This window comes from Chanodichthys erythropterus, chromosome 11, assembly GCF_024489055.1.
Source record: "Chanodichthys erythropterus isolate Z2021 chromosome 11, ASM2448905v1, whole genome shotgun sequence".
Taxonomy (NCBI): Eukaryota; Metazoa; Chordata; class Actinopteri; order Cypriniformes; family Xenocyprididae; genus Chanodichthys; species Chanodichthys erythropterus.
Genome location: NC_090231.1, coordinates 59444932 through 59459785, shown reverse-complemented (window position 1 = coordinate 59459785; position 14854 = coordinate 59444932). Strand labels below are relative to the sequence as shown.

The following is a 14854-nucleotide window of genomic DNA, read 5'->3' as shown; positions in this document are numbered from 1 at the left end:
GGACTATTGTGTGTTAAGACATTTGGTCCGGTTAAGGCGAAGTTATGAGGGAGAAAAATGGATAAGAACTTATTTATGAATCTCATGGCTTTTTTATTACTCACTGATTTCATATGAATTTCATTCAGAAATGTTAGATTTTAGAAAAAGTATGCATGGAGGACCTCCCCTCGGTGGGGCGAAGAATCATGAATTTATCCAAAACATAAAAATAGTTATGAATTTCCTTTTTTTACGAAAGCGAACCTTGCAGTGTGTAGCACCTAACGCTCTGCGCTCTGAGTAATCGCAACTTTAGGCGAAGTAATTGTTATTTTTAAAGTTCAACAATCAATGTCAGTGGTTTCGTGAATCTGACAGCAAACTCTCTGTCGGAGAAAGAGGGATAACTAAATTAAATAAGGTTTTATATGCCTTGAATCTGTATTTAACTCTCACATCTGGCCAACTGTTATTTTTTCTGGTCCACTGAAGAAAAACAGCCGATGCAAATCCTAATTATTTGATTGTCTGGGATACTCTCGCTCAGCACGAGTACATGGTTGGATGGTGTCTCTTCAAAGTGAATGTTATTTATTTAAACTATTCTAGCCAAGGACAATTTAGGTCGAGTCCATGGAGACTGTGGTGGAGTTTCAATATCCTCTCTGGATAATAAACAATTCAATGAAAGCATTTGTTATGGTATCTTAATGCGTGCATTGTAATGCTAGCTTAATAAAAGCCACTAAATTGTGTTATTTTGACAGATTTGGACATAATCCGCCGGCTAATGTTATGATAGTGGGGTCTTATAGACTCCGAGGTTTTCCAGTTGAGCTGTTAAACTCAAGGTCCCATTCAAGCTTTAATGAAAGTATAGAGAATTTAACATAGAAGCTTCATTATATAGACAGATCCAGCACACTGGCAATAAAACCTCGGTAGATGATTTGAAACAGATTCTCCATCGGAGTACCAGAGACGGTATTGGAGAAGGCATATGGCAGCTGTAGGAATGGTAGTGCATTTCCTTTCAGTTACAAGAGGCTTTTTCATTGATTTTATTTACATTATTAATTATAAATTGGACGAGTTCTTCAGCATGGTTTCAGAAAATGAGGAAAACTGACTGTTTTTAGGAGCGGTTGTATGATTATTATCCAGCAAATAGCTGCCTGGTTGCTGATCACCAAATGACTTGATTGTTTTAAAGGACATTAGCTAAGTACATGGCAAATATATAATTGCATTCAGGCTCGGTAAATGCTAGAGTCTCACGATTCTGGATAAATTGAAAATTACAGTTTTTGTTTTTTTGTTTAAAATGGAGATCATGATTCTTCCATGATTCTAAATAAGCAACTAAACAAAATAACATTTTAAGTTGCTAGTGGTTCTGACAAAATGTCAATGACTACGGTATTTTTTTTTTTAAAAATACCGTAAACTCTATATTTTTTTAATAAAACTCTATATTTTTTAAAAATTGGGTTGAATGAATGATTCAATGACTCACTTCACTTGTTTCATTACTGGATGAATCAGTGTTTTTGAACGAATCTCTCGAATGATTTGATGACAAATACATGTTTTAACAGTCACTTGTCGCCACCTACTGGTGTAATGATGTAATTGACATAATTTTTATTTGAAGCATCAAGTTACTTTAAAAAGGTGATTTACTGTATTTTGATTGCTATCATAGACATCAGTGTTTACATACGAACTATAAACTTTTTTCCCGGTACTTCTGTGATAATTTGAATAATTGTAAGACAGAAATAATGATACTGTTTGTGAATCTGTTTCATATCTATACATGACAACGGCTCTGTCTGGATCAGAACACAGATCTGAATGTTCACTGTGATCGTACTTGTCAAAGGTTTAAGAGCCGAATCACTTCATTTAGATATAAGATTGTGTGGGTGTTAATCTTTTAATGATTAATTATGCAACACTACACTCTAAAAAAAATGCTGGGTTAAAAACAACCCAAGTTTAGTTAAATATGGACAAACCCAGCGGTTGGGTTAAATGTTTGACCCAACCTGCTGGGTAGTTTTATTTAACTCAATTAGTGTTTAAAAATGACTATATGTCAGGCTTAAAATGAACCCAAAATATGTTGGAAATTAAAAATTAGACACATAATTGTGAACATTTTTTAATAATCAATTTAATAAATGTTTATTATGTAATTATTATTCATTAAATGTATTAATAAATGTTAACCTTAAATTAACCCTATTTCGGGTTAATTTTAAGTGAGCGATACAGTAATTTTTAAACACTAATTGAGTTAAATAAAACAACCCAGCAGGTTGGGTCAAACATTTAACCCAACCACTGGGTTTGTCCATTTTCAGCCCAACTTGGGTTGTTTTTTAGAGTGTAGTAAATGCTGAGATTGCATTTGTAGTTTTTCAGGTCAAGAAACTGCTGAGCTAATTTGTCATGCTTTTGCTTCATTACTTTTTTAGGGAAATGGTCAACGCTTGGTTTGCTGAGCGTGTCCACTCCATTCAGCCGTCTAGGGAAGGATCCAAAGCCCCGCACGAAGCTTTAACGACCCTTCATTCACTGGGTCCAGCCGATGCTCCATCTCCGAGTCCAGCTCCATCCACCCCTACACGAAAGATCTCTGCGTCGGAGTTCGATAGGCCGCTTCGCCCCATCGTCGTGAAGGACGCAGAGGGTTCGCTCACTTTCCTAAGCGACACGGAGAGGGTGCAGATGCCACTTCCTCCCTCCCAGCGGTCAGGCTCGGGCAATGGGACGGATGAGGGCGGAGGTATTATGGATTCAGGAGACCGTTGTGCTCGTCTGCTGGAGCTTGTTCGGGATGTTTCCAGTCACTTGGACCTTACTGCCCTCTGCCACAAGATCTTCCTACACACTCACGAGCTGATCGCTGCAGATCGCTACTCGCTCTTCCTGGTCGGGGAGGACAGCTCAAACAGGAAGTTCCTGGTTAGCCGGCTCTTCGATGTTGCGGAAGGAACCACTCTTGAGGAGGCGTCCAACAGAGGCATTCGCCTCGAATGGAACAAAGGGATTGTGGGATATGTGGCAGCCACCGGACAGCCTCTGAACATCAAGAATGCATATGAGGTGAGTCTGTGTGTCATTTCGCCTGCGGTTTGCCATTTCAGTGTTGTGTTCCTCGAAGACTAGAAATGAGACGTTCTGAATTGATTGAGAATTTTGCATTTAACATTTATTTGGTGGCTACATCATCAACAAAATCATGAAAACAACAAAAATATCCTAAAAAATACAGGGTTAAAAACAAAACAACCCAGGTTAAGTTGAAAATGGACAAACCCAGCGATTGGGTTACTTTGACCCAGCGATTGGGTTACTTTGACCCAGTAGTTGGGTTGTTTTGACCCAGTGGTTGAGTTGTTTGACCCCAGAAATTGGGTTGTTTGACCCGGTTGGATTGTTTTGACTCAGGTATTGGGTTGTTTTGACCCAGCGACTGGGTTGTTTGACCCAGCGATTGGGTTGTTTTGACCAAGTGGTTGGGTTGTTTTGACTCAGCGATTGGGTTGTTTGACCAAGTGGTTGGGTTGTTTTGACTCAGCGATTGGGTTGTTTGACCCGGTTGGATTGTTTTGACCCAGCGATTGGGTTGTTTTGACCTAGCGATTGGGTTGTTTGACCCCAGCGATTGGGTTGATTGACCCAGTAGTTGGGTTGTTTTGACCCAGCGATTGATTTGTTTGACCCCAGCAAGTGGGCTGTTTGACCCCAGCGATTGGGTTGTTTTGACCTAGCGATTGGGCAGTTTGACCCCAGCGATTGGGTTGTTTTGACCTAGCGATTGGGTTGTTTTGACCTAGCGATTGGGTTGTTTGACCCCAGCGATTGGGTTGGTTTTAACCCAGCGATTGGGTTTGTTTTGACCCAGCGATTGGGTTGTTTTGACCCAGCAGGTTGGGCAAACATTTAACCCAACTGCTGTAGTTTTTTTTAACTCAACTGTTGTTTAAAAAATTGCTGTGTTGCTTGCTTAAAATGAACTGAAAATATGTTGGAAATTAACATTTATTAATATGTTAAATAAATGAACAATAATGTAATGAATAATAATTAAATGTATTTAATTGGTTATTAATAAACGTTCACCTTTTGATCAATATTGTTGCCTCTTGTAATTATCAGTGTGATTTATAATTTCCAACATACTTTGGGTTCATTTTATGCCAGACATGTAGTGATTTTTAAACAATAGTTGGGTTAAATAAAACTACCCAGCATGTTGGTTTAAAACAACCCAATCTCTGGGTTTATCCATTTTCAACCCAACTTGGGTTGTTTTTAACCCAGCATTGTTTTTAGCCTGTAGTAATAAAAAAGTATGTGACATAAAACACACTTGCTTGTATTTTGAGGCATTTGTTTCTTAACCTGATTGTTTAGAGCTTAAAATAAAGTAGTTTTTCTTCCATCAGATTGCATCACACTGTTCAGATTTACGTGTTTATCTCAGTAATTAGACAGAATTGTTTGCACCAATAATGAATCATATTTTAACAGATTACTGCATTCTCCTCTTATTTGGTGCTTCTAAATTATCTCTTCGGTTTGAGAGACTGAATTAAATTTACCGTTTTATAATACCCTCCTGTTCAATAATAAAGTCTTTGCTTAGAAACGCAATTTAGGCTATATCTCTTAAAGGCCTTTGATTAGATTTAAATGTTGTTATGCAGGTCAGTTGCTAACCAACAGTTTGTATAATGATAGCAGGTATTTTTAGCTCTTTGTAATTTAGTTTAATTGCGTTTCTCCCAGAGAGAGGGAAAGAGAGAGAAAGAGAAGGAATGAAAGATTAAAGTGAAGAACAGGATGTGTCTGAGATGGCTTAAAAACTATAAAAGTATGGTTAAGGTAAATCCACGTTTGCAATGCAGTCCATGTCTTTAATGCTCCCGCGAGACACGGTTTCGTTATAAAGATGCGAGGAATATTCCAGCTGTCAGCAGCATCAAAACTGTTGGTGTTTTAGCATATTAGAGCAGGATAAAATCAAGAAAGGTCCTGATGGTTCCTTTAAAATGTATTTTTATATGTGTTTACCTAAAGGTGAAGTGTGAGATTCCTGTGCCGAACAGAACTGCACTTGCTCTGGTGTTTGCGGGCTGTAAATGTCATGTAAATGATCACTGGAGCCACAAGAGATGAAGAAGAAAATGAGGTCATGACAGTGCTGATAGGCTGATGAAACCACAAGAACCGACACAAACCGTCCCAAAGCCGTGCTAACCAGACACATCACAGCCTCAGTCTGAGCTAAACATAACAACACTGGATCAAACAATGCAGTGACATTTATTTTTAACTACTCCTTTGACATCTTTACCTGTAGTTTGCATTTCTGGGGTAGAAACTCTCTAATAAAGTGCTATTTTAAGCACAATAATAGTGAGTTATGCTATTTTAAAGGCTCCTAGAGTTTTAGAGTCTTCTACAACAGGTTCAACATTCATCCAAAAATACTTGAATTTTCTCATAATATCCACTGCAGCTTCAGCTCTTTTCTCACGGTGTCTGAAACGCTTCGATCAAGGATTCGATTTCTCTAAACCCCGCCTTTCACAGAGCCCACTCTGCTCTGATTGGTCAGATGTCCCAGTTTGCTGTGATTATTCGGAAACCAAATGTTCATTAGCATATCTATATTTAATCTATATCAAATATCTGATTTTTTTTGCACTGTTTTTCTCCATCAGGATCCACGCTTTAATGCAGAAGTTGACCAAATCACAGGGTATAAGACGCAGAGCATCTTGTGTTTGCCCATCAAAAACCACAGAGATGAGGTGAGGCATCTTACACAATATATGCAATATTTGCTATCAGATCGTGACTGCTGAGTGTGATGCAATGCTTTAAGGTTGTTGGTGTAGCGCAAGCAATCAATAAACGGTGTGGAGAGAACAGAACCTTCACGGAGCAGGACGAGAGGGTGAAGACTTTTGCACTCTTTAATTTATAGTCATTTTATAGAGATCAGCTATAATAATGGGCTTGTTTTTCATCTCAAAAGGACTTTTCTTCGTACCTGGCCTTCTCTGGCATAGTGCTACACAATGCACAACTCTACGAGACATCGCAGCTGGAGAACAGACGGAACCAGGTGCGCTGATTTTCCCTCATTTCCTTAAAAAAGCACTTTGTATAGATGCAGTTAAACTCGGCTGTAAGCAGTGATTGTGTTTCAGGTGTTGTTGGATCTGGCTAGTCTGATCTTCGAGGAGCAGCAGTCATTGGAGGTCTTACTGAGGAAAACCGTGGCCACCATCTTGTCCTTCATGCAGGCCCAAGAATGCACCGTCTTCATCGCTGACAGAGAAACAGCCGTAAGACCTATTTCCAAAAAGCTTAACGTTTCAAAGAATCGGTGTGATCATAAAACAAGCATGTGTTGCATTTCTTTAGAAGGTGTCACCGATTTAAAATATCCATTTAGGATGTTTGAAACACCAAAGATTCACGAGGAGATGAGCTGAACTACTCTGAAACGTGGGCCAAAAATCTCGAGAACCACTAAACTATGAGGTTGTTTCCAGAAATGTAATGGTGTATCTCTGTAGGCCGATCTAGTCTCTACAGAGCAAACCTTTCTTTTACATTTTTTCCTCAATAATATTATGATTTGGTAATAGTTCTCCACTGCTAATATGCAGTATTTCGTCATTATAAAAGAGAGGCTGTGTTGAATATTTCCATAGCTGAGAGAGAGAGTTATGAAACACTTGCTTCCTTTATAGCAGACTGAATTGCTTCCTTATTTGCCACTGACATGTACCTAATGTACCCGAAATACCAAATATTTAAAATTACATCTGCATTTCCTGAAGGAAACACTAGTGCTTTCAAAGCAAAAAAACAATGGTGTTAAAACAGTTTTACAGCAGGTTTTTAGGCTGCATCACAGTCTTAAACTTAGCTGTGTTTCCATTCAAATTTGCTTATTTAACTAATGTGCAAAACTGGAAAGTGGCGTTTCCATCCCATGTGTTCAAGAGAACAAAATCATCACTTCCTGGGAGATCGGTGCAAAATATCAGGTATAAAAATGGAAGTTGCGTCTATCAGGCTCTTTTTTTCTCCATCATAAATGAGTTGCATTTCAGAGAGTCTTAAAATGATCAACAAAACAAAAATTGATTGGTGTCTATTAAGGTCGAGCTGAAAGAAGTAAGAGGAATTTCAGGGCTGTGTAATAAAGGACACAAAGCCAACATTATGTATTCCAGCTTTATGCACTCCCGGTCACATCAAAGGGAGTGTATTACAAGAAAACCTTTCAGTGGATGCAAGAGAAGGGTCATTCTGAGTAGGTGAGTCTTTGTGTAGAAAAGGATTTTTTTTTTTTTTTTGTAAACTGATGAATCCTTCCTTCCCATTGAGCAATCAGGGAAAGCTCTCGTTCAGTCCGCCTCACATTCTGTACCCGCTTTGCAAACAACCCAAAATAACTCCTGAACGAAGGTTTGCTCAGAACTCAAAGTCATTTGTTGGGTGGGTTTATAAATATTTGACTTCATGTGTGAATTAAAACACCATGAATGGCTAGTTGTCGTTTTCAGTTATGGTTAATATGAATGTGGTAAAACTTTAGTCAAAACAGAGGCATGTGTGAAGAAAACCGTTCAGTTAAGCCACATAAAAGTCATTTTCGGAGGTTAGTCTGCCTGTGTGAACTTGAGGAGAGCAACTTTAAATCCGCTGAAAATCTCCAGTTTTGCCTACATATTCAGTAGGGTCCCTGATATACTTCAAGTGAAATCGAAGAACGAAATTGGTGACGTCATTTAGAACAAAATCAGGCCAAAACGAAGTTCATTTGGTGAGTTTGAAACAGCTTGCCACAGTGATCCTTCTGGAAGTGTTCACTCTGGCTGGAAAACACCTTCAAACTACCATTGGTCCGTGGCGATGACATAACAGGTGGGTGTGGCTCTGAGGCTCTGCCTACTTTGGATGTAAATTCCCAGCGATTGGGTTGTTTGACCCAACGATTGGGTTGCTTTAACCCAGCGATTGGGTTGGCTTTGACCCAGCGATTGGGTTGTTTGACCCAGCGATTGGGTTGCTTTAACCCAGCGATTGGGTTGTTTGACCCCAGCGATTGGGTTGTTTGACCCAGCGATTGGGTTGTTTGGCCCAGCGATTGGGTTGCTTTAACCCAGCGATTGGGTTGTTTGACCCCAGCGATTGGGTTGTTTAACCCCAGCGATTGGGTTGGCTTTGACCCAGCGATTGGGTTGTTTGACCCAGCGATTGGGTTGCTTTAACCCAGCGATTGGGTTGTTTGACCCCAGCGATTGGGTTGTTTGACCCCAGCGGTTGGGTTGGCTTTGATCCAGCGAATGGGTTGCTTTGACCCAGCGATTGGGTTGTTTGACCCAGCGATTGGATTGCTTTAACCCAGCGATTGGGTTGTTTGACTCCAGCGATAGGGTCGTTTGACCCAGCGATTGGGTTGTTTGACCCCAGCGATTGGGTTGTTTGACTCAGCAATTGGGTTCCTTTAACCCAGCGATTGGGTTGCTTTAACCCAGCGATTGGGTTGTTTGACCCCAGCGATTGGGTTGTTTGATCCAGCGATTGGGTTGCTTTAACCCAGCGATTGGTTTGTTTGACCCAGCGATTGGGTTGGTTTTAACCCAGCAATTGGGTTGTTTGACCCCAGTGATTAGGTTGTTTGACCCAGCGATTGGGTTGTTTATTCAGTAGGGTCCCTGATATACTTCAAGTGAAATCGAAGAACGAAATTGGTGACGTCATTTAGAACAAAATCAGGCCAAAACGAAGTTCATTTGGTGAGTTTGAAACAGCTTGCCACAGTGATCCTTCTGGAAGTGTTCACTCTGGCTGGAAAACACCTTCAAACTACCATTGGTCCGTGGCGATGACATAACAGGTGGGTGTGGCTCTGAGGCTCTGCCTACTTTGGATGTAAATTCCCAGCGATTGGGTTGTTTGACCCAACGATTGGGTTGCTTTAACCCAGCGATTGGGTTGGCTTTGACCCAGCGATTGGGTTGTTTGACCCAGCGATTGGGTTGCTTTAACCCAGCGATTGGGTTGTTTGACCCCAGCGATTGGGTTGTTTGACCCAGCGATTGGGTTGTTTGGCCCAGCGATTGGGTTGCTTTAACCCAGCGATTGGGTTGTTTGACCCCAGCGATTGGGTTGTTTAACCCCAGCGATTGGGTTGGCTTTGACCCAGCGATTGGGTTGTTTGACCCAGCGATTGGGTTGCTTTAACCCAGCGATTGGGTTGTTTGACCCCAGCGATTGGGTTGTTTGACCCCAGCGATTGGGTTGTTTGACCCCAGCGGTTGGGTTGGCTTTGATCCAGCGAATGGGTTGCTTTGACCCAGCGATTGGGTTGTTTGACCCAGCGATTGGATTGCTTTAACCCAGCGATTGGGTTGTTTGACTCCAGCGATAGGGTCGTTTGACCCAGCGATTGGGTTGTTTGACCCCAGCGATTGGGTTGTTTGACTCAGCAATTGGGTTCCTTTAACCCAGCGATTGGGTTGCTTTAACCCAGCGATTGGGTTGTTTGACCCCAGCGATTGGGTTGTTTGATCCAGCGATTGGGTTGCTTTAACCCAGCGATTGGTTTGTTTGACCCAGCGATTGGGTTGGTTTTAACCCAGCGATTGGGTTGTTTGACCCCAGTGATTAGGTTGTTTGACCCAGCGATTGGGTTGTTTGACCCCAGCGATTTGGTTGCTTTAACCCAGCGATTGGGTTGTTTGACCCAGCGATTGGGTTGTTTGACCCAGCGATTGGGTTGCTTTAACCCAGCGATTGGGTTGTTTGACCCCAGCGATTGGGTTGTTTAACCCCAGCGATTGGGTTGTTTGACCCAGCGATTGGGTTGCTTTAACCCAGCGATTGGTTTGTTTGACCCCAGCGATTGGGTTGTTTAACCCCAGCGATTGGGTTGGCTTTGACCCAGCGATTGGGTTGTTTGACCCAGCGATTGGGTTGCTTTAACCCAGCGATTGGGTTGTTTGACCCCAGCGATTGGGTTGTTTGACCCCAGCGGTTGGGTTGGCTTTGATCCAGCGAATGGGTTGCTTTGACCCAGCGATTGGGTTGTTTGACCCAGCGATTGGATTGCTTTAACCCAGCGATTGGGTTGTTTGACTCCAGCGATAGGGTCGTTTGACCCAGCGATTGGGTTGTTTGACCCCAGCGATTGGGTTGTTTGACTCAGCAATTGGGTTCCTTTAACCCAGCGATTGGGTTGCTTTAACCCAGCGATTGGGTTGTTTGACCCCAGCGATTGGGTTGTTTGATCCAGCGATTGGGTTGCTTTAACCCAGCGATTGGTTTGTTTGACCCAGCGATTGGGTTGGTTTTAACCCAGCAATTGGGTTGTTTGACCCCAGTGATTAGGTTGTTTGACCCAGCGATTGGGTTGTTTATTCAGTAGGGTCCCTGATATACTTCAAGTGAAATCGAAGAACGAAATTGGTGACGTCATTTAGAACAAAATCAGGCCAAAACGAAGTTCATTTGGTGAGTTTGAAACAGCTTGCCACAGTGATCCTTCTGGAAGTGTTCACTCTGGCTGGAAAACACCTTCAAACTACCATTGGTCCGTGGCGATGACATAACAGGTGGGTGTGGCTCTGAGGCTCTGCCTACTTTGGATGTAAATTCCCAGCGATTGGGTTGTTTGACCCAACGATTGGGTTGCTTTAACCCAGCGATTGGGTTGGCTTTGACCCAGCGATTGGGTTGTTTGACCCAGCGATTGGGTTGCTTTAACCCAGCGATTGGGTTGTTTGACCCCAGCGATTGGGTTGTTTGACCCAGCGATTGGGTTGTTTGGCCCAGCGATTGGGTTGCTTTAACCCAGCGATTGGGTTGTTTGACCCCAGCGATTGGGTTGTTTAACCCCAGCGATTGGGTTGGCTTTGACCCAGCGATTGGGTTGTTTGACCCAGCGATTGGGTTGCTTTAACCCAGCGATTGGGTTGTTTGACCCCAGCGATTGGGTTGTTTGACCCCAGCGATTGGGTTGTTTGACCCCAGCGGTTGGGTTGGCTTTGATCCAGCGAATGGGTTGCTTTGACCCAGCGATTGGGTTGTTTGACCCAGCGATTGGATTGCTTTAACCCAGCGATTGGGTTGTTTGACTCCAGCGATAGGGTCGTTTGACCCAGCGATTGGGTTGTTTGACCCAGCGATTGGGTTGTTTGACTCAGCAATTGGGTTCCTTTAACCCAGCGATTGGGTTGCTTTAACCCAGCGATTGGGTTGTTTGACCCCAGCGATTGGGTTGTTTGATCCAGCGATTGGGTTGCTTTAACCCAGCGATTGGTTTGTTTGACCCAGCGATTGGGTTGGTTTTAACCCAGCGATTGGGTTGTTTGACCCCAGTGATTAGGTTGTTTGACCCAGCGATTGGGTTGTTTGACCCCAGCGATTTGGTTGCTTTAACCCAGCGATTGGGTTGTTTGACCCAGCGATTGGGTTGTTTGACCCAGCGATTGGGTTGCTTTAACCCAGCGATTGGGTTGTTTGACCCCAGCGATTGGGTTGTTTAACCCCAGCGATTGGGTTGTTTGACCCAGCGATTGGGTTGCTTTAACCCAGCGATTGGTTTGTTTGACCCAGCGATTGGGTTGGTTTTAACCCAGCGATTGGGTTGTTTGACCCCAGTGATTAGGTTGTTTGACCCAGCGATTGGGTTGTTTGACCCCAGCGATTGGGTTGGTTTTGATCCAGCGATTGGGTCGGCTTTGATCCAGCCATTGGGTTGTTTATTCAGTAGGGTCCCTGATATACTTCAAGTGAAATCGAAGAACGAAATTGGTGACGTCATTTAGAACAAAATCAGGCCAAAACGAAGTTCATTTGGGGAGTTTGAAAGAGCTTGCCACAGTGATCCTTCTGGAAGTGTTCACTCTGGCTGGTAAACACCTTCAAACTACCATTGGTCCGTGGCGATGACATAACAGGTGGGTGTGGCTCTGAGGCTCCGCCTACTTTGGATGTAAATTCATGTCTTCTGTTCAGTCCGTCTAGGTCAGACGCGAGTAAAAACATGAACACAGAAGTAGGCTGCTTTATAGTAGAAAATAAAGTTGTAATTCTAATCGAAAGAGACACTGATACTGTTTTTTATGCTTAATACTGTAAAGTTGCATGATTTAAAGCAGTACATTGTATAAAGAAACATGATGTGACTGACTGGAGTGCCAAATTGCAAACATCCACATCACTGTGATCAGATGCTTTCATATTTTATATAAAAAACACTAATATGTGTACAAAGATCACTAATGCATATAAAATATAAAGGAACTGTTTTGTACATTTAGTAGATGTTTATGTTTTCAAGCTAGGCGAGCTGTTATGAGGGTAAAGATAAATTTTATCTTAGAGGGAGTTCTGTTTTTGACGTGTATAATAATTCACAGAGGTCAGGTGTTAACCTAGAAACCTAGTTCTGCTCATAGATAAAGCTCTGGGTTTCCTCAACCTGACACACAGTGTTTATAGTCCTTGGAAGTTGCACTATAGTCCAGCTATAAAGTAGGAAGAAAGCTTGTTAATTCTTCAGGTCACAGTCATGTCGAGTGTTACGGAAACAGATACGCTTTGTGAAAAAACAGATGTACGATCAGCTAGATCGGCAGTCCTCCAAGCGTCTTCAAATTTGGGACAGACAAGTTTGTCGACATACTCATATTCGGTGTTTGTTTTGTGGTCTGGAATGTGGAAATGAACTCATAATTTATTGCAAACTTTTTTTGCCGAATGCTGTTCGTACTGAACCGTGCTTCATTTGTCACGAGCAGGAAATTCTAACCCTTCCAGAAATGCACAAACACAGGCACATTAAACCATGTGACTGCAGAGATTCAACGTCGAGTTTACACAGGCCGCCGGACACTAATAGCATTAAAATACTGGCCTACCTCTCTGTTAAACCTCCCCAAAGTTTACCTCCGTGAGTAATTGCTGTTCTGCTTGTGTTACAGAACACATTCTCCAGTGTGTTTCACATGGAATACGAGGAGCTTGCAGGATCTGTGGACTACCCAAACAGGTGGGGTTATCATAAAAATGACTGTAATGTAATGCAAGGCAAAGTGCATTGAATGTTCAATACAAGTTAAGCTATATAAACATGTGTTCAGCTCCAAATACACCTGCCTGGAAGTTTCAAGTGTAATGCCTTTTTCTTATTTGAATATAATGCTTGAGGTTTACTTATATTGCATATAACAGCCATATATTTGCAAAATGAGTATTTCGAAATATTTTCCATTTTATAGTGCAATCTAAAACTTGATCAGTGATCTCTTATAATGAAATATTCAGTTTCTCTCCACAGGCAATTAATGGGTTTAGATCATATTTAAAATCTCAATTCAGTGTATGGAATAATTGAAGATCATCTTACAAAATAATAAGATGGGTGTCCCTCAAGGGTCGATTCTAGGTCCGCTGTTGTTTTCCTTATACGTCAATGATTTACCAAATTGTTGTAAGGAAACTAAATGTCATTTATGACTCCACACTTAGATAAATTAACAAATGAAATGACTGGCTGCAAAATAACTGTTTGACTAGTTAAAAATGTGTGGTTTTCAATTAGATGGAAGGAAATTAATGGTATTTTTATCTAACCCTGTATTGTTTATCATCACTAGTATTAGCGATGAAAAAAATGAAAATGTGATGTTTATCTGCTTACCCCCAGCGCATCCAAGATGTAGGTGACTTTGTTTCCTCAGTAGAACACAAATAATGATTTTTAACTCCAACCGTTGCCGTCTGTCAGCCGTATAATGCGTGTCAATAGGAACTTTGTCTATAAGAGTAAAAATAAACATGCACAAACAAATCCAAATTAAACGACGACACATTGATGTCCTAAGACACGAAACGATTGGTTTGTGTGAGAAACCGAGCAGTATTTATATGATTCTTTACCTCTAATACACCACTGTGTCTAACTGCGTTCAGCACTCGCTTAGTGAGGTCTGATCGCGCTCTGACAACGGAAGTAATGTCTGAAATGATATAAATACTGTTGGGTTTCTCACACAAACTGATCGTTTCGTGTCTTAGGACATCAATGTGTCGTCACGAGCCGCAGGGTTTAATTTGGATTTGTCTGTGCATGTTTTTTTTACTCTTATAGACGAAGTTTCCGTTGACACGCATTATACGGCTGACAGACGGCAACGGTTGGAGTTAAAAATCATCATTTGTGTTCGACTGAAGAAACAAAGTCACCTACATCTTGGATGCGCTGGGGGTAAGCAGATAAACATCACATTTTCATTTTTGGGTGAACTATCCCTTTAATGATGTGTAGTTATAAGCAGGAGAGTTTAATCATTTGCTGATGTCTTTTCAGAGAATGTGACGTCAACAAGATTAACTACATGTACGCTCAGTATGTGAAGAACTCTGTGGAGTCACTGAACATTGCAGACGTCACCAAGGACCAGCGATTTCCTTGGACTGTAAGTTCTCAGGGGAATTCTGGGATGGAAAGTACATCGCCATAAGGTCATCCCGATGTTTCTGGGATTTCACAGAGCACTGGTTCATTCAGACACTCATAACTTCCCTCTTTCTTAAAGCTGCCTGAATTTTAAACTCAGTTTATTTGACCGCTTCTTCATTGCGTTTGTTTTTTCCCTCCTTTCTTTTTGGAAGAGTGAAAATCTACAGTCCTCAAATGGCCAAATCAAAAGTCTGCTGTGCACGCCCATACGGAATGGGAAGAAAGACAAAGTGATCGGTATGTGTGTTTTCTAAATTTCCACAATCTGAGCTATTTGTCAACATCCTTCCTAAAATGTTC

General features: G+C 41.7%; 1 protein-coding gene across 3 annotated transcripts in view; it reads left to right on the top strand.

Moving 5' to 3' along the window:
• The window catches only part of pde5ab (phosphodiesterase 5A, cGMP-specific, b), a 49027-nt gene that overhangs the window by 13954 nt on the left and 20219 nt on the right, over positions 1-14854 (top strand). For all 3 annotated transcript variants that reach the window (XM_067400304.1, XM_067400303.1, XM_067400302.1), the window contains exons 2-9: positions 2466-3096; positions 5724-5813; positions 5888-5959; positions 6041-6130; positions 6216-6353; positions 13014-13081; positions 14402-14510; positions 14707-14791. In XM_067400304.1, coding sequence (XP_067256405.1) covers positions 2466-3096; positions 5724-5813; positions 5888-5959; positions 6041-6130; positions 6216-6353; positions 13014-13081; positions 14402-14510; positions 14707-14791 — 1283 coding nt within the window. The remainder of the gene's footprint in view (positions 1-2465; positions 3097-5723; positions 5814-5887; positions 5960-6040; positions 6131-6215; positions 6354-13013; positions 13082-14401; positions 14511-14706; positions 14792-14854) is intronic.